This window comes from Nilaparvata lugens, chromosome 13, assembly GCF_014356525.2.
Source record: "Nilaparvata lugens isolate BPH chromosome 13, ASM1435652v1, whole genome shotgun sequence".
Taxonomy (NCBI): domain Eukaryota; kingdom Metazoa; phylum Arthropoda; class Insecta; order Hemiptera; family Delphacidae; genus Nilaparvata; species Nilaparvata lugens.
In genome coordinates, this window is record NC_052516.1 from 8,489,150 (window position 1) to 8,509,510 (window position 20,361).

General features: G+C 32.2%; 3 protein-coding genes across 9 annotated transcripts in view; all 3 read left to right on the forward strand.

Annotated features, from left to right (window-relative positions):
- Positions 1–1,090, forward strand: part of LOC120354002 — an 8,343-nt gene extending 7,253 nt beyond the window's left edge. Inside the window, exon 5 of the mRNA XM_039439724.1 lies at positions 908–1,090. Within this exon, the coding sequence (XP_039295658.1) occupies positions 908–961 (54 nt within the window). The 3' untranslated portion in view covers positions 962–1,090. The remainder of the gene's footprint in view (positions 1–907) is intronic.
- A 1,028-nt stretch (positions 1,091–2,118) lies between these two features.
- LOC111055502 lies at positions 2,119–11,301 on the forward strand. Its single transcript, XM_022342718.2, has 3 exons — positions 2,119–2,691; positions 4,279–4,507; positions 10,183–11,301. The coding sequence occupies exons 1-3, from the start codon at positions 2,536–2,538 to the stop codon at positions 10,398–10,400; spliced, it is 603 nt and encodes a 200-aa protein (XP_022198410.2). The 5' UTR covers positions 2,119–2,535; the 3' UTR covers positions 10,401–11,301.
- A 631-nt stretch (positions 11,302–11,932) lies between these two features.
- The window catches only part of LOC111055503, a 160,531-nt gene continuing 152,102 nt past the window's right edge, over positions 11,933–20,361 (forward strand). For 5 of the 7 annotated variants that reach the window (XM_039439726.1, XM_039439725.1, XM_039439731.1 and 2 more), the window contains exon 1: positions 11,937–12,571. The gene's annotated coding sequence lies outside the window, so the exon portion shown is untranslated. Of the gene's footprint in view, positions 12,572–20,361 lie in introns of all 7 variants that reach the window. The other 2 variants (XM_039439730.1, XM_039439728.1) reach the window with 2 other exon arrangements.

The following is a 20,361-nucleotide window of genomic DNA, read 5'->3' on the forward strand; positions in this document are numbered from 1 at the left end:
AGCTGATTTATGAATAATTCTACAGTCTGATTTTTACTCTAATATTGGCGTATGAAGGAGGCTCCTTTTTCCTTCTATATTATCCTTGAAATGCAAAATTTCCAAAAACCTTGTATATACGTCGACGCGCAATTAAAAAAGGAACATACCTGTCAAATTTCATGAAAATCTATTACCGCGTTTCGCCGTAAATTCGCAGCATAAAAACATATAAACATTTAAACATTAAGAGAAATGCCAAACCGTCGACTTGAATCTTAGACCTCACTTCGCTCGGTCAATAATCCAAATCTATACATGGAAATGGATTAGAAGTTGCATTTGTTCGAATGCTAATTAATGAATAATAATTATTAAAGAAAAATCCAAATTAAATGCTGTAAATCATCCCGAAGACTTATGCTACTGCAAATAGACGTGTAGGGTTCTTTGAATCTTTGGATCCTTGAATCCGTCCCTTCAAAAACAAAAAAAAAACGATAAACACTCAAATATTGACAACTGATTAAGCAGGTAGATGGCAATTCGATGAGCACTACTATTCCCGGGCTGACAAATAATATTTGTATAGTAGCGCTCATCGAATTTTCATCTAGCTGCTTACCCTGTTGTCAATATTTGCGTGTTTATTGTTTTTCGTTTTTGAAGGGATGGATTCAAGGATCCAAAGATTCAAAAACCCCACACGTCAACCGAAGCTTATTGTGTTCCCAAGTAGTATGTTAGTTAGGCAAACCAATACCTGTAACCTTTACAAGAACCAGGAGTTTTCCCTACACTAACTATTTTTACCTCTATTCGGAAGTAATCTGTAAATTTTCTGGGAGTTGGTTTGAAAGTAACTTTGAATAATTTATTTAAGCATTCATTGGAAGGGTCTCTGAGATCTTGTTCTTCATTTTTACAGGTGGTTCAAGCGTCATATTCCTACTTCAATCTGCTCAAAAACTTCTCAAATTGATTGGAAATTGGACACAATATTTATAGAAGAATAGACAATGATTCAGAAATAATTGAAGAATATTGTAAAAGACACCAAAAGAGAATTTGATCAAGAAGTAAAATCTTTTTATTCCAATATTGAATAATTGTTCATTCTCTATAGCTTTTAATCCTTCTCTCTTTCTATGGTAGACTTACTTCTTTTGATTTCCAAATAATTCATAGAACTTCTCAGATACAGATTGTGGTGTTTCTTAATACGGTACATCAATATTATTGAAAAAGTTTGAAACAGTTATTAAAAAAGTAGGAGGAGGAGGAGGAGGAGGAGGAGGAGGAGGAGGAAGAGTAGGAGGAGGAGGAGGAGGCGGTGGTGGAGAAGGAGATGAAAGAAAGGAGAATTGATTGAGTACTTTATTTATGTAGGCTAGATTACAATATATACTGGCTTATACACTTATATACAATAGCTTAAAAACAGCAAAATTATAGATGAATTTACATAATATAGACTAAGAAAATAATTATTGAACTGTATATGATATGAAAAAGCAATTTGTAACATAATAACTATAGATAATCCACATAAATTGGCGGAGCTTTGGACATATCAATGACCATTCTTCGGAAAAGAATATTAAAAATATCCTCCCCACTAACTCTCTATCAAAACGTTAATTTCATTAATAATTGAATTAATTACATTAATTAGAAGGAGGAGGAGGAAGAGGAGAATGTGAAGAAGAAGAAGAAGAAGTAGGAGAAGGAGGAGGAAGTAGGAAGAGGAGGTGGAGAAGGAAGTCAATCATTATGAATGAAAACCTACGTCTGAAATGTATTAGGCTATTATAGGCTCTCAAATATTAGGGTATCCCACATTATGACACAGTTCCTTCATAAAATAAACATTATCCCGCGTCCATATCCTAGTTCACTGATAAAATTTGCAGGATTTATCTCAGCCAGGAAATGGAGTTGTGACTATTTTTCAACCAAAACTGTGTCAAAAAAGATTGGTTCATTGCACTCTTCATTTCACTCTCGTTGTAAAATTCACTTCAAACTGTCAGCATTTCTTATGGAAACATATCAATGATTCCTATTTAAACAATACTGACAACACGAGTATTCAAATTATTATCTCCTCTCCAAATTAATCTACAATAACTGTTTCCAGTTGTACCAGAAATTACTTGTTGTTAGAACATGCATCGGCAGTTCTACTGAGACGTACGTTTCTTGAGAGCTTTTTAGATGAGTTATAGTTCAAATTTCAAACTTTTCCTGATAATTATAGAGTTTAGCAGGTATTAGTTGATTAAATTGAACAATGAGTTGTTATTTCAGGTAGGAACTACGATTTACAACTCAATTATCAGTATTAAAAAAGAGAATCAACTTTGCAATTTTTTTAATTATTCCAAATATTTGCGGATTGTTTGAGAGTTACTAACTTATATTTACGTTTTTTTATTCAGAAGATGACTCAGAACGTCTGACTTGAACCTTTTTTGAACTGTAGTCTCACATTATATTACTTTCGGTGGAAGAAGCATAGTTAGTAAATTCATCTACCATTTTTTGAAGTACGTTATGGATTTTATTTGTTCGAAAATGTGGATTGATTTTATTGTTGTTTCTGTAATAATTGTTAATTACGTGAGAGTTTCATCGTGTTTTTATATTGAATCTGAAGCAATGAAGCCGTGTCCTGAAGTACAGCCTCAGAAGAATATCGATGTTGATAAGGTGAGTCTTTTCCTTAAAAATATTATCCAGTTTTTATATTTTCCTCCAAATTCGATGAACATGTGTGACATGAATTTGAAGGTCTTATAAACAGTCCAATTTGAACTGAAACTCTGAAACTAATCAACTGGTGCCTCAGTGTCGGTTGCACAACAGCCGGTTAAATTTTAACCGTGATTAATTCCACGAGAACCAATCTGAGAAGGCGTTTTATAAAGACGGCTTCTCTGATTGGTTCTCGTGAAATTAATCACGGTTAAAATTTAACCGGCTGTTGTGCTGTTGTGTAACCGGGCCTTGGACTAGAGCTGTATCATTTTACTTTGTAGGGCTGTTTGCATAGTTTAAACGGAATCTATCTCTTTTCTGTATAGGGCTACTTGTAATATAAATATAAAGAAAATAAAAATCTCAGTACCCTAATGAATGACCGAAACATGTTGTGATAAAATATTTAAAAAAAAGGGTACTGAGATTTTTATTTTCTTCATATTTAAACGGAATTCCTGCTTAAACTAAATCGAATCAATGACAAGATCTGTTTGCTAAAATAAGATTCACTTTCAGATAAAACCATCAGCTGATTCATCTTAGTTTAAGCTTTCACTGTGCAAACGGCAATTGGTAATATCACTGTATATCACTTTAAAACTTGCTCTAGTGAGGTCCACGTTATAATGGCAGTGTTTGATTCCCTTTTCTGAATGGTATTGCTATCCTTGTCTATCATTCAACAAAACGGATAGCGCTATTTCTTTCTCGCTTTGCTCTGTTGCCAGATCGCCTTTCAACAATGTAAAATTAATAAATAATTATATTCAATTAATAATAATTATATTAATAAACAAAATATTCCATTTTAATGTGAATATAAAGAAAATAAAAATCTTTGTACCCTTTTTTTTGAAATATTTTATCACAACATGTTTCGGACATTTATGCCATTTTCAAGTGATATGAAGTATCACTATACATATCACTTGAAAATGACATAAATGTCCGAAACATGTTGTGATAAAATATTTCAAAAAAAGGGTACTGAGATTTTTATTTTTTTTATATTTATATTACAAGTAGCCCTATACAGGAAAGAGATAAAAATATGGCATATCATCCATGTTAATGTTATGAAAATCCATTATGAAATTATTGAAAAATATAATTTCTTGCTGAATGAAATAAAATTGATTATTTTGAATGAGAATGAACAGTTAATTTTACATCAATAAACCTGTATCAGCTGTCGTCTATAGAAGGCATTGGCAAGACAGAGGATCAGCAACGTTGTTCTGCTATCTTTCTCCACTTCCATTATAACGTGCACCTCACTATAGTCTTAAGCCTCTGCCTTATTTCAAGTCTTTAGTTATATTTGATTAAAAAACTCAATCTCTCGAAAATAAAATCAATCTCGATAAATAGCTTGTAACTCCAAAATGGGTGTAACTCATAATATAACTATAAATTAACTAGTAACATAACTAGTATCATACTTGTAACTCATAATATCACCAAGTCGATATTCAGCCTCTATTAATTGATTGATATCCTCTTATTTTGAGTTGAAAATTTGAATTTCCTCCACAGTTATTGGGCACCTGGCACCTCTCACTGCTAGTTCTCGATTCAGCACACGAAGACTTCGTTGAGACGGAAATGTGTGTGACTGGAGAAATCAGCCGACTCAACTCCTCACTCATCCGCCAGATGTGGACTGTCCAATCGGAGGACCTCTTCAATGAGCCCAGTGCGATCCTGGAGTTCCCGACGACTGTCGACCAAAATGGCATATGGAAAGTCCATACGCCTCTTGGAGGTACGTGTATGAAAAGCTGACAACTCTGTAATATAGTGCGGTCCACGTTATAATGGCAGTATTTGATCAACATTGGTGTTGATATCCTTGTCTATCATCCTCGTATCATCTTTAAAGGTATGTGTATCAAAAGCAGAGAGGTCTGTATTATAGGGTCTTTCTAAATGATAGACCCATTTTCAAAAGTTGGTATTTGCCAAATAATTTTAAAGTACAACATTTTAGAAGTATACAGTACAATAATAAAACTAACAATATTATAAGTAAATAAATTTAAATAAAAAGGCACTACTGGCATAAGTGGAACTTGTTCGCCAGCAGTGAGTGCGATTGAAAAATACAAATATTATAATATTAATCAAGACTAAAAGTGGATATATACTATAATACCCATCGTACCGAATCAAGAAAAACGTACTATAACAGACGGATTAAACACTATGTTCTTAAGTTATTACAAAATTATCTATAATTTCATACACTTATCCTGAAATAAACTCTAGCTTTTACCCACTCTTCTATTTCACTACTTAGTTTTCTTGTAAGTCTATTGTTTATACAGTGATATGGGACTATATTAGCAAAGTATTCCATGAAGTATGTGGATTGATGTTTATTTATAGTTAATCTTGTAAAGTTTCGAGTATAAGGATTGAGTACAGACGGACGAAGGTTGTGTAAATGTGTATTCAAAGTAAGATGCTGCTTATTTATATTGGCATGTGTAATGATTTTCCCTACAAAGACCTGTCGTAGCGTTGGAACCCCAAATTCAACAAACAAATTCCTGCTAGGATACAGTCTAGGCCGTTTTAGAGCGGCTCTAATCAAATGCTTTTGCAGGGTGAATATTTATTAAAGTAAAGATGCAAAATGGACAACCTTTATACCAATGGGAAGAGAAAGTTTCAAAGTATTTTTTAATACCTTACAAGTGTTGAATGTGGCCTCCTGCTGCTGAACGGCAAACATCTACGCGGTAGCTAAACTCATCCAACAGTATAGTGAGGCAGTATTCCATTTACATCGGTGTTGTTATTCTTGTATCATCTTCGTATAATCACTGTATCATCTTGCTATTGTGAGGTGCACGTTGTAATGGCAGTATTTGATTAACATTGGTGTTGATATCCTTGTCTATAATCTTTGTATCATCTCTTTATCATCTTCGTATCATCTTCCTAAAGTGAGGTCCACGTTGTAATGGCAGTATTTGAGTAACATTGGTGTTGCCATCCTTGTCTATAATCTTTGTATCATCTCTTTATCATCTTTGTATCATCTTCCTAAAGTGAGGTCCACGTTATAATGGCAGTATTTGATTAACATTGGTGTTGATATCCTTGTCTATCATCCTCGTATCATCTTAGTATCATCTTCGTATCATCTTAGTATCATCTTCGTATCATCTTCATATCATATTAGTATCATCTTCGTATCATCTTCGTATCATCTTAGTATCATTGACCGAACGAAGTGAGGTCTAAGATTCAAGTCGACGGTTTGGCATTTCTCTTAATTTTTATATGTTTATATATTTACATGTTGCGCATTTATGGCGAAACGCGGTAATAAATTTTCATGAAATTTGACAGGTATGTTCCTTTTTAAATTGCGCGTCGACGTATATACAATGTTTTTGGAAATTTTGTATTTCAAGGATAATATAAAAGGAAAAAGGAGCCTCCTTCATACGCCAATATTAGAGTAAAAATCAGACTTTAGAATTGTTCATCATAAATCAGCTGACAAGTGATTCTATTGCTGTATTTGTATAAGGTCTATAGTTTCAATCAAAGACATTAAAGAGGTATGCGTCTTTAAGCTGGGTTTACACCAAAGTTATTAACAAAATGGTTATAACTTAATCCTTATAGATTCTATTAGATTGAACGGAAGTTGACAAACACATATGTTCATCATGTGTATGATAAGTTATGTTCAATCTAATATAATCTTAAAGGATTGAGTTATTAACATTTTTTCAATAAATTTGATCTAAACGCAGCTTTAAGATTTGGTTTCAATATTTTGTTTCGCAGTCATGGTATTATTATGCGTGCCCATCGGTATCAATATTCTCACATTCGAAAAACTAATCTAATAGGTGAATAAAAATGAACAAATGAACTAAATAATGCTGGAGAAATTATAATATTTTTGATTCTAAAAAATTAATTTTCATCAGGTAGAAAGATCATCACGGAACTGGATGAATATTATATCATATGGAATACAAATTCAAACGTGAAGTGAGTTTGTTAACAGTTGACATCTGGTAGGCTACTTGTGGATGAGAATACTGCGTGAGGTTGATTGATTGATTGATTGAGTACTTTATTTATGTAGATTACAATATATACTGTCTTATACACTTATATACAATAGCTTACAATACAGCAAAATTATAGATGAATTTACATGATATAGACTAAGAAAATAATTGTTGAACTGTATATGATATGAAGAAGCAATTTGTAATATAATAACTATAGATAATAATTATATTGTTATGCATCTACATAAATTGGCGGAGGTTTGGACATATCAATGTCCATTCTTTGGAAAGAATATTAAAAATATCCTCCCCACTAACTCTCTACCAAAACGTTAATTTCATTATTTAAACTAAGGATTTATTTATTAATGGAAATATTGTGAAAGTTTTAATCAATATGAATATTTGAGAGAAAAAAAACAGAAAATTTATAAAGTAAAATAATTATATAGGTAGATAAGATCAAAATAATTGATTAATAAAATGAAGTAGGCTGAAAGTAGATCAGAGTAATCAACTTTCAGTAATATACAGCAGTATGCAGTGGATAATTGAAATAACATGAGTTTATATAATATATATATATACAATTCGTTCTATAACAGGTTTAAAGGGTTTGTATTTGTGGGATGGGTGGGGGATGGTTGTCATGTGATCGTTCTAGGGCCGGACAGTTTCAGTCATTTGTTCCAAAAGATGTTTTTTTAAAGTCAGGATGAAGGTCTACTGTTTACAGAACTACTAGTCTTAGTATCATCTTAGTATCATCTTCCTATAGTGAGGTCCACGTTACAATGGCAGTATTTGATTAACATTGGTGTTGCTATCCTCGTTTATCATTCGACAAAGCAGATAACTTTATTCTTACCTGTGGTGAGGTCCTTATCATAATGACAGTTACGAAAGATAGGAAAGCAGCGTTGCCGATATGTCGTTGCCATTATAACGTGGACCTCGTTATAGGCTGTACTAGTTCAATTTGAGTTAAATCCAAGTTCAACTTAATCCAGGTTTAAATCAAAAAATTATTTTAAAATTGAAATTGAGTTAAAATCATTGAATTTATTATAATGATTGCATGACGATTAACAAAGCTACCACAAATACAATGAATAAAACTGATCCAATGCTGTTCAAACTAGAAGCTTACATTATGCTGGCCCATAAAGCATAAGCTTATTATTATTATTAGGCATACATCCCTAAATATAGAGTTTTAAATGTAGAGGTCCATGATATGATCGCAGTATTTGATTAGCATTGGTGTTGCTACCCTTGTCTATCATTCAACAAAGCAGATAGCTCTAAACTCACTTAGCAAGGCTCACTTAGCAAGCCACAGGGAATTCATGTATCCCGAAACATACATTGGTGGAGCAAAAGGTGTGCCGTATGGAATGAAACAACCAAGCAAATTGAAATAAAAAGTAACTGAAATGTGTAATCTACATTTCTTTTGATTTTATGACTCTTAATTGGAAAATATGAGAGAATGTTATATGACATAATTTGTAGGCCGTTTTATTCTCTACAAATTATGTCTTCTGTTTGTTTTCGATAAAATTGAGTATAAGGCCGATATTAGATGAAAACTGAATGGATGTCATATATTGTTCTAGTTTCTGCCGCTAGATGGTGAGGGCGTTCCAATCTTGAATTCAGCCGTCAAGAGAGTAGGCTATTCATCTCAAGATTCTCAAAAAAGTATTAGGCTGCGAGCAAACTATGTAGCTGCTCTAGTTTTTTGCTTATAACTTTCGAAGCGTCCATCTAATCAGAATTTTATATATACCTTTTTTGTGTAAAACATAATTTCTCATACAATCCATATATCAAAATTCATTTTCCTTGTATTATAGATGAGTGATAAGCTTTTAAACGGTACCATTCACATCTTAAATTTTGATAGTTGATCTAGTCTCAATAGATTTTGAAGTATGAATCCAATCAAGATTTTTCATAGGACCTTTCTTGTGGAAAATAAAATTTCCTATTTCATCAATGATTGAAACTTGCGATAAATTCCATTATTATACTTTATTCATGTTATGAATTGATGTCATATTATCAGTGAATAATGTGCCTTGGAATGTCACCTTGGATTCCTTGAAGTTGACAGTTCAACCTTGGTTTTTCACTTTTAATTTTCCACACTAGATTAAGATAGTTGAACAATGCAGTAAAGATACTTTCTGGAATGAGAAAAATATCCAAAATGAATTTGTACTAGAATACTTGATAAATTAAAAGTTCAGACAAAATAATGAGTTAACATTTAATATTTCTAGACTCAATGATATTTTTCCTGACTCTCAGGACAGTATGACAGTCGTAAGACCCATTGACAGCTCAAATTATATATTCAGGGGGTGGGATCATCCTGCAAGGGACTCCCCACCAACATATGCCATACGAATTTATTTATTTATTTTTCCCTGACTCTTCTATAAATCTCAAAATGTTGTATGTTCACAGAGTTTTGTCAATTCCAGGCGCGTTTGAATCCACTAAACCCCATTTCCAGCATACACCTTGATACCTTCATCTACTCTCTCGATAGAAAGTTCATTGCTCTATCAGGTTCTTGATTGTCAAAACAATTTTTCAACATATTTATTAATGGAAACAATGGAAGCAAACAGGATCTCTCCCAAAAATTGCTTCCATACACAATAATTAAAAACGATTCATCATACATAAAGCAGATAAAACTTATACATTGCTCCATATAGCACCGAGGGAAAGAACACAGAACTCTTATTCTTAGGAAAAGAACTCTTATTTTTTTATCTGCTCATAGATTGTTCAATTCTATGGCATGGGTAAGAAGTAGTGAAGTATATTTAATTATTATTATTTAACGAAAATCCTAAATAATTGCTGTAAATCACCCCGAAGACTTCTGCTACTGCAGACATTGACAACAGGGTTAACAGCTAGATGGAAATTCGATGAGAACTACTATCCAAAAATTATAATTTTTGGGGTGATTTACAGCATTTATTTAGGATTTTTGTTGAATAATAATTATATATTAATTAGCATTTGAATAAATGCATTCTCTATTTAATTCCATCTGTAAACATAATTATTCTTAATTGTTATTCTATGAATATACATCTTCAATGAATATTCTTCATTGTTACCGGGCAGACAAATATTTTTTGTATAGCGCTCATCGATTTTCCATCTAGTTGCTTACCCTGTTGTCAATATTTGCAGTAGCAGAAGTCTTCGGGGCGATTATCAGCATTTAATTGGAATTTCGTTTAATAATAATTCTTCATTAATATTAGCATTCGAACAAATGCAACTTCTAATTGAAGTCTATCCATCTGTAGTTCTTCTATATTTTCAAGAGCTTTTCACCATATTTTATAACACTTTTCTGTTCCAGGTGAACTGAAAGCAACAGTTTTCGACTATCACCCAAGCAGTCATATTATTGTGACACATTGTGGCCTGCATATGGGCAGGTTGGTACACCTGTGGACCGCTGCCGTGACTAGAAGCAGGACGCTTTCACCCATTTTGAGACTGCGAATGACTTCAGCACTCATTGAAAACGGTTTCGATCCTGTTGTCAGCAAAGTGATCACTTGGCATAAGTGTTAGATTATGGAGAATTGAGACAATATTGAATAAATTGGATACATAATTAAACAAATTAATAAATTTATTAATTAATTAATTGGACTTCATATACTGTTTTTGGTGAGATATTGTGATATTTATACATAATAGAACTCAAAAATATTGTCTAGAAATATCACAAATTTATTTAAAAAATACAAACGTGTTTCAACACACTGAAGATGACACCATAGGTATTGAAAAATGTTTGTAACTTTCTAATAAATTCGTGATTTTTTTAGACAATATTCTAGTGTTGAACATTACAGTATGGTACCGTACTTGAGATGTGTAAAATATTCATTAAAAATTCTAGATTGTGTGAGTGGGCTATTGAAGGTTGGAGAAAAGGATGCATTATCACAAGTATTTTTAAAGTATAAAAAATTACTCCAATAATATATGAAGCACTCTTATCGAATTTCCATCTAGCTGTTTACCCTGTTGTCAATATTTGCAGTAGAAGAAGTCTTTGGGGAGATTTAAAGCATTTGATTGGGATTTTCGTTTAATAATAGTTATTTCTTAATTAGAATTTGAACAAATGCATCTTCCAATGTATTTCCATCTGCACACTCTCACTACCTACTCTTATTTGTAAATTCTTCAAAGTCAAGCTATTCTGACTTTAAGTCAGAACTTCTTAATATTAATTAAAACTTTTTCCAAGTATGCTAGGTACTTTTCTAACGTTACTTTTATGCTGAATTTTGTTTTGGATATGATTTGCAGTCTATTTGTTTCATTTTTATGTTAAGGGAGCACATGGAAGGGTTTTCCAGTTGCTTCTATTGTGAATAAATAAATATATTCAACTTTCTCTACAAAAATTACATCGTAATTATTATAAAAAACAAGGATATTGTCAAATTTCACTAAAAACAATGAGTGAAACTTTTTTATAATATTTTTTTTATGATATTGTCAAATTTCACTAAAACCAATGAGTGAAACTTTTTTGGTGAAATTTGACAGTATCCTTGTTTTTATTATTATGGAGAGATTTGACAACATCACCATCAATTCTACAAATTTTATTAAAAATTAAAATTATATCAGTTTTTGCAAGATTAATCTGGATGTCCAGCATAGAAGCCTTTCTTATAATTTTTTGAAAAAAAATGTGAAACTTGTACTCAAATAGAATACTGGGAGAATATTGACTCATCATTTAGAGAGGAGCATACATAATATTCATCACGTTCTCAAATATTACCTACCTACTCAAATAATATTCTCCAATAAATAATTTTAATATGGCTACATGATTGTTTTATTGTATCTTATTGTTTGTGTTTTATTGTATTTGCAGATAGCTTTCAATTCTAATAGAATATAAGAGCTCTATCATTACACAAAATTACTTTTGTAACCTCTTAATTTTTTTAAATAAACACAACAAACTTCCTAGTTTTCAGAACTCATGACATTTGTAAGTGTAAAAAATTCATTTGGCAATTGATAATGACATGAGTGTGTTTATATAAAAAAATATAAAGAGAGTAATAGTCATTCTCTATAATAATTAAACTCACATATTCTATTTCAATTAAAAGTTATCTGCTAACAGAAAGAGACACACACTTGCCGCATCCGTATCATATTTGAATTGAGCGCTCTTAAGTAATGGTTGACATTTTTCAGGGCTGCAATTTCTCCGGCAACAATGACAGTGTATCTAAATTATTCACAACTTTTTCAAAATAAGTTATTTGATCTTTCAGAAGTTGAAAAGCTGGTTTTATGAGTAAACTAATGATATTATATTTAATCAAGTTTTAATACTTCTCATAAAATTCGTGAGCTGTTCTTCCGAGGGGCATTCGTGTCTGTTGGGTTGGCAGCATTGTCATACACAGAAAATAGCCTGCAATTATTTCTGTCTTCATCTTTCTGCTGCTTCTAAGTTTCGGTCGGATTTATCGCGATGTAGAACAAATTGTGATGTTTAGCTCTTTGAATTAGACATTTTATACGTTAATTTGTGCCTTTTGTTATACAATTCAGTGCCATACAGTGTCTTTAATATTAGCAAACAACCAAAGAAAGCTTTAGCGTACAACCTTGTAGAGTTTTTTAACCTAGGCCTTGATCTATATCGATTGCTCGCAAAAAGTTATTCATCTGGATTTGCTGGCTCTAAATAACTCAGGGTGAGTGATATTCATAATTTGAATTATATACTTATTAGTTTTAAGATAAAAATTGATATCGTTAATTCCCTTAAAGCCTGTAAGTGACAAGAAATAATATTGACACCTAACCTTATTCAATGTAAAGCTGCGGCTACAGCAGCTTATCACACAAAATTGGCAAAACAAAGCTCACAATATTATTTTTGATAAATAAAATTTTATGATTTTTTTTACGTTATTATCAGTTGAAAATAGTATGTTTGTATAGAGTACCCTGAATCATCATAATAAGAGAAACAACAAATCATATCTTAAAAATAACAAAGGCTTTATGTTGACTATCAATGTTTTTAATCTGACGTCCCTCTATTAATATTGTGTTTTATCCAAATAATAATCTTTTATTTCCTATTATATTCAGTATCACCGATTTGTCACTTGTCTCATTAAATAAATTCTTAATGAATCAAAACGACAGATTGATATGGCCTTATCAATTTTTCCCAACCTTTCAAATGAAGTACAAAATAATTTATATTGAAAAATTCCCCAACTTACATTATTTATTTATGATCAGCTACATTTACAAGTAATTCATTACCATTACTATAATGTAATAATATGATCTAGGTAGCCAACTATGTAAGCGCTTTTTGATGTTTGGATAGAGCTTGCAGATACGGTATTGAATATTGAACAACAAATATATTTTTGTTTTCCAATTATAATTCTCGTACATTCAATGTAACTATAAATTATTCGTAGGTAGTCATAGTAATACATTTGGAATGGAAAATATTTTATCCCTATAACCTAAGTTATTTATTTTTCTAAATTAAATAAGCTAAATTTGGAGAATTCCAGCAAAATTTGTATTTTAATTATAAATTCACCTAAAAAACATACCTAGTACAGTGTTACCAGCTCCTTGGACATAGCGTATCTCTATAATATTTGGATTCTCATTAAAGTGTAATAGTACAGCCTAGTTTTTCCTCTAATTTCATAATTAAGTTATATTATGATTATAGGCTATTGTTTTGTTCAATAAATTAATACGCATTGAAGCTATTCATAAGGAGTGTCAAATACATATTTGAAAGTGAATCCCTCTCTGAAGATTGATATAACCATAAATACAAATAATCTAGAATATACCGTAATTAAATATCTTCACTCAATGATATAACTTATAGAGAGCTGGATTTCCACACACCTGTGACAGTAAAGTGTCGGACAAAGAGAGAATATAATTTCCATAAGTTTTAATGGGACAATTCATACTCGCTAACCCGGGCTCAGTGGGAACAGTCCAATCAGAACACATAGAAATCATATTTTCACTGTGTCGTTCACTTCCACTGATACTGCGATGTGGGAGTTCAGATCAATGCAATGTCTAGAAACTTCTTCAAGAAACATATTGAAACTACTGAGTTATAGCAATTATTGAAATGCTAATGAATTAATAATTTATTAATTAATTACAGCAATAAATTTGGATTCTCGTTTAATATTAATTTCTTCAAGAAATTCTTGAGAAACTTCTTCTAGAAATTCTTGAGTATATTCTTCAAGGAATTTCTTGAGAAAATTCAAGATTTTCTATAGATCCAGAGTTTAGTCTGGTTCCCACATATTCATGATTAGAATTGTTACTCCTGCAATATGTAACCCCTCCATGATTACTCTAATAATATTAGATCAAGTAAGTGATAGGGGAGGTGTTAGACAAGTCACCCTCATAACTTGGGGTGTTAGACCATCAATTACCAGCTTTTGACAGTTGGGGGAGAGCCTATGAATGCACTTTACTGCATAGAGTATTTTACTGTTATATAGTGCACTATTCATCCATATTGATTCAAGATGTTATAACATTTTTGATGTGTTATAAGGAAGAGTATTGTTGGTTCTGTTATTAAAGTGAAGATAGAAGAAAGCGGAGACATAAAATACATACATTATTTAAACACTTAGTATCCAATGAATAAATAAATAAATGATTGTATAAATAAACTTAGTAAAGACTGAAAAGGAAGTTAATGGCGAAGAAACACAGTAGAATGAAAGAATAGAAGAGGATGAAAGAAGAATGTGATGAAAATAGTGTGGGAGGGACATGAGAGGATTATAATTATCCTGATTATTTCGATGGACAGCTCGCGTGGGTGAACTACTAATTATTATTGTCAGAAGATCTATAGATATATAGACTAGTGTAACACATTGAAAGAGCAGATATATAGCCTAGCACGTTGAAAGAGCAGATGTATATAAATGCTATAGATCTTAGATAGATATATGTAGATAGAGACGCTGGACTAGTTTGATAGAGCGGGTGTATAAAGTGATACTGTAACGTATAGTGAGGTCCACGTTATAATGGCTGTCTTTGATTAGGTATGGTATTGCTATCCTTGTCTATCATTCAACAAAGCTTATAGCGCTATCTCTCTCTCGCTTTGCTCTGTTGCCAGATCGTTTCTCAACGATGTGGAATTAATAATAATTTATCAACAAAATATTTCATCTTAATTGTGGAAATTTATTATGGAAATATTGAAAAATATAATATTTTGCTTGATAAATATTTTGCTTTTATTTGTTTCGTAAATCTTTGTAATTTTGTTTTGTCTTGTTTTGTGTGTTTTTAATAAATTGAAATTGAAATTGAAATATGTTTGATTATTTTAGTAGAGAATGAACAGTTAATATTACATCAATGAACCTGTATCAGCTACCATCTATAGAAGGCATTGACAAGACAGAGGATCAGCAACGTTGATCTACTATCTATCTCCATTGCCATTATAACGTGGACCTTACTATAGTACTCAGTAACGAATAGTGAGGTCCACGTTATAATGGCAATGGAGAAAGATAGGATAACAGCGTTGACGATTCTCTGCCTTGTCAACACCTTCTATAGACGGTAGCTGATACAGGTTTATTGATGTAATATTAACTTTTAATTCTTGTTAAAAATAGACAATATTATATTTTATTGGTCAAGTAAATATATTTTTCAATTATTAAATGATATGTTTCCATAATATTGAGATTGAATATTTTGTTGATTAATTATATTTTACATTGTTAGAAACAATCAGGCAACGTTGTGGAGCTAGAAAGGGATAATGCCATCTGCTTTGTAGAATGATAGACGATGATAGCAACATCAATGTTGATTAAATACTGTCATTATAACGTACCCCTCACTGTAGACCTGATGTCACCTGTGGACTTCAAAGTTTTTCAGATTCTGTAGCATGTTGTAGATTCTGTTGAGATATACTGTACGCACCTTTATATCAACATGGAGTGATCCGTGGTCTAGTGGATAGAGTGCTTGCGTAGCAGCATAGAGATCCCGGGTTCAAACCCTCTCATGACCAAAAGTTTTTTAACCAGATCACTCCCGTGTTATCGGATGGGCACGTTAAATTGTCGGTCCCGGCTGAAGTATGACAGTCGTAAGGCCCATCGACGGCTTAAATTATATATTCAGGCGGTTGGACCTTCCCGCAAGGGACTCCCCACCAACAAAAGCTATACGAATTTACTTTACGTTTTACTGTAGCAGATATACAAATATAGTGTAGCATGTTGATAGAGCAGATATATATTATTTAAATTCTGTAGTAGGTACTTTGATAGAGCTGATACATAGATATAGAGAGATACTGTAGTATGCATTTACTTAGTATAGATGTAACAGATATACACATAGGCCTGTGTATTGTCTACTTTTAACATAGATATCTTAAGTTGGCCTATGGTGATGTATGTGTGTATAGTTATACCGCTTTTTGTCGGTATTCCTCTATAATATATTGAAGGAAAGAATGGGTTTATACACGTACGGGATAGGAAATTCACGAATGACACATCATCACGTCTGAACTATTCAACTGATTAACTTGGAATTTTGCATATATAGATTCTCAATTTAACGAGGATGGTTATACGCCAATATTAGAGTAAAAATCAGGCTATAGAATTATTCATCATAAATCAGCTGTCTAGTGTACTATATTACTACCCGTTCAAAAACATCGAACATCTTGAAAATGTATCTTTCCATCAAAGTTAGTAGACAGTTGACTATAATACTACCCGTTCAAAAACATCGAACATCTTGATAATGTATCTTTCTATCAACGTTGTAGACAGTTGCAGCCAGACCTGATAACAGCGCTCACACTCACATTCCGGGACGACACGTCACGGTACGATATAGGACAGAAAGCTCTATATTTATTTAGGATTTTTTCTAGACATTTTAAATTGATAAATTATTTATTATTTTTTGAGAAAACATAACAACAGGTCAATGTAACTTACTGAGCGCGAGGTCTACTGTTCTCAGAACTACTAGTATTTCTACGTAGTCTTCAAACCTTTCTGGTACAGTAGTAACGCTACTTTATTAATATAATATCTTTATCCTAGATAGATAACCTAGTGTAGAGAACCACTCAAATCATCATTTAACTCTTGATTGCTGTTCTTTAATTTTTGACTACACATTAGTGCTTCAGTTGCTCAATATTAATTGTATATCAATTACTTTGAGGTAATAATAATACCTAATTTGTTAATTTTTAAAAAACAAAGAAAAAAATCAACTTTACAATCATATCTTTATGTAGGTAATCAAGTAATTCACAATGTATAATTATAAAGAGTGAAAAAAATCATAAAAACTTGTAGTTAGTAGACTTTATTATAAACAACTTTAATATATTTTAACAACGGCAATTTTCGACCATAGGTCATTTAGGTCATCAAATGATAACAATAAAAACTTGTAGTACCCTTTATTATTAACAACTTTAAAATTTTTTAACAAAGACTAGTTTCAACCATAGGTCATTTAGGTCATCAAATGACCTATGGTATAACCTAGTCATTGTTAAAATATCTCAAAGTTTTTAATAATAAAGGGTACTAAAAGTTTTTATATTGTTTTTATTAATTTGTACAAAAGTAGCCCATAGAAGTGAAGTGTTTTTTTGTAAAGACTATTTTGCTTTGTAATTTCTTTTTGAAAAGAACAAATTAGGAATAATTGTAAATCAATATTAATACCTCAAAATTACTAGATGTACAACTAAATATTGAGCAACTGAAGCTCCAATTTGTAGTCAAAAATAAAACCACAGCAATCGAGAGTTTGTTGATGATTTTAGTGTAGAGAACCAAGACAGTTTTTAGCAGCATGAATTGGACCATCTCGAATTGAGCTATATCTTCTAGGATAGATGTTCTATTAAGATAGCTTTTATGAACCGGTAGAAAGATGAAAGTATATGAGAATAAGTAAGAGAAGTGAAAAAAGATGTTGCGGGAGAGTGAAAGAAGAAGAAGAATGAGAAAGAGGAGGAATGGAACCATTAGGATCTAAAAAAGAAAGAAGAGATGAAGGAGGAAGAAGAGAAGAAGAAGGAGAAGTGAAAAAATATGAGGCGGGAGAGTGAAAGAAGAAGAAGAAGAATGAGGAGGAATGGAACCATTAGGATCTAAAAAGGAAAGAAGAGATGAAGGAGGAAGAAGAAAAGAAGAAGGAGAAGTGAAAAAAATATGATGCGGGAATGTGAAAGAAGATGAAGAGGAAAAAGAAGAAGAGGAAGAATATGATATAGAGGATGATGGAGGTGAAGTAGTACTAGAAGAAGAAGAAGGAGAAGGAGATGAAGAGGAAAAAGAAGGAGATGAAGAAGAAGAGGAAAGAGAAAAAACCCGCAACAAGCTATGACAGAGAACAATCATTGCCACGTCTTTTCCAGTAGTTTTTCGAGGAAAAGTGTGCTTTTCATTTTGAGTGAAAACTCGGTGAAAATTGGAAAGCGTGATTGACACTGACTGATACAGGATAAGGAGTCGTGGAAAAAGAATAGAAGAAGGTCGAGGTAGAAAAATAGTAAGAAGAAGAACAACAACAAGTAGAAGAAGAAGAAGAAGAAGAAGAAGAAGAGGATGACGGTGAAGAAGAAGCAGAAGAAGGAGAAGAGGATGACGGTGAAGAAGAAGCAGAACAAGTAGTGGAGAAGAAGAAGAACAACAAGTAGAAGTAGAAGAAGAAGGAGGAGGAGGAAAAGGAAAAGAAGAAGAAGAAGAAGAAGGAGGAGGAGGAGGAGGAGGAGGAGGAGGATAAGAAGAGGAAGAAGAAGAAAGAGGAGGAGGAAAAGAAGAAGAAAGAGGAGGAGGAAAAGAAGAAGGGTAATAGGAAGAACAACAGGGAGAAGAAAAAGGAGGAGGAGGAAAATACAGAAGAAGAAGAGGATGGTGGAGAAAAAGAAGCAGAAGAAGTAGTCGAGATGAGTAAGAAGAAGATGAAGTAGAAGTACTGAAAGAGTATCCTCTTGTCAAGAAGAAGCAGAAGGAGGAGGAGAAGAAGAAGAAGAAGAAGAAGAAGAAAGAAGAAGAAGAAGAACAAAAAATAGACCAACTAGTAGAAGAAGAAGAAGCAGAAGAAGGAGAGGAAGGAGAACAACAAATAGACCAACAAGTAGAAGAAGAAGAAGAAGTAGTGATGGAGTATCCTCTTGTCACTTGGTGTTGCTCATTAATTTGTCACAAGTTGATAGTGTTCCTTTCTTTTCTATTTTGAAGAGAAACCTGTCAATCCACAGATCTTTCCAACTAAAAGCTAGCGAAATTTTCTCTTTTTTGTGTAAAAGTGAAGTGAAAAAGGTAGGAAGTATGGCACTACAGTATAAGGCAATTAACAAACTCTTCGCTGGAAATTATGATAAATTGAGTTGGTGAATCCTTGTATTTTGTTTAAAAGTTTTATTCCAGAAAATTTTTATAAGATATTTTGGGCCTAGATTATGTTTGTTTTCCAATTTCCATATGAAGGTAGTGTTTGTGGTATTTATTCTATCCATAGCTGCAAATTATGATAAATTAAGTTGGGGAATCCTTGATAGAGTGTTTTTTGTTTACAAGTTTTATTCCAGAAAATTTACAAAATATTTTGGGCCTAGATTATGTTTGTTTTCCAATTTCCCTATGAAGGTAGTGTTTGTGGTATTTTTTTATTCATATGAAATTAAATGACTTGAAATTGTCACAACATCTTCTATCCCATTTCGAGACACTAACTTCGGTTGCTTCACCATTCTAGTAAACGTTACAAACAAGAGATATTGTAGAGAATGGTGTAGCAACCGAATCTAGTTTCTCAATTATGTTTCAATAAAAAGGTGATTGTGAAATAATATTGACAAGTAGTTATGTGTTGTCAGTGTTTTCATCTTTCAACAAAAGAAAAAGTTCTGACTTTTAACTTCTTTTACTTCTTTAACTACTCTTCATTGCTAAGTACTTACTTCATAATTGGTCTCTGCACTTAGAAACGTTTTTCAACATTCCCTATTTTCTCTTTCATTTATTCTTCTCCTTTTATTCTTCTTCCTTCCTCTTTCCCCTTATTTTCTTCTCCGTATCGTACTTACTTCATAATCGGTCTCTGTACTTAGAACCGTTTTGCTACATTCCCTTTTTCTCTCTTCAATTTTATTCTTCTTCTTCTTTCATTCTTGTTCGTTTTCTCGTATTTTTTTCTTCTTCTTCTTCTTCTTCTTCTTATTCTTCTTCTTCTTCTTCTTCTTCTTCTTCTTCTTCTTCTTCTTCTTCTCCTTCTTCTTCTTCTTCATCCCATTTATCTTCTTTCAACAAGGATCGTTGCGTGTCCCTTCTGACGTTTCTATCATTCGCCTCCTATTTAGAAAAAAATCACATACATAAATTCTGACAGGTCTATGATTTGAGGTGAGAATTGGAGTAACGTTATCATC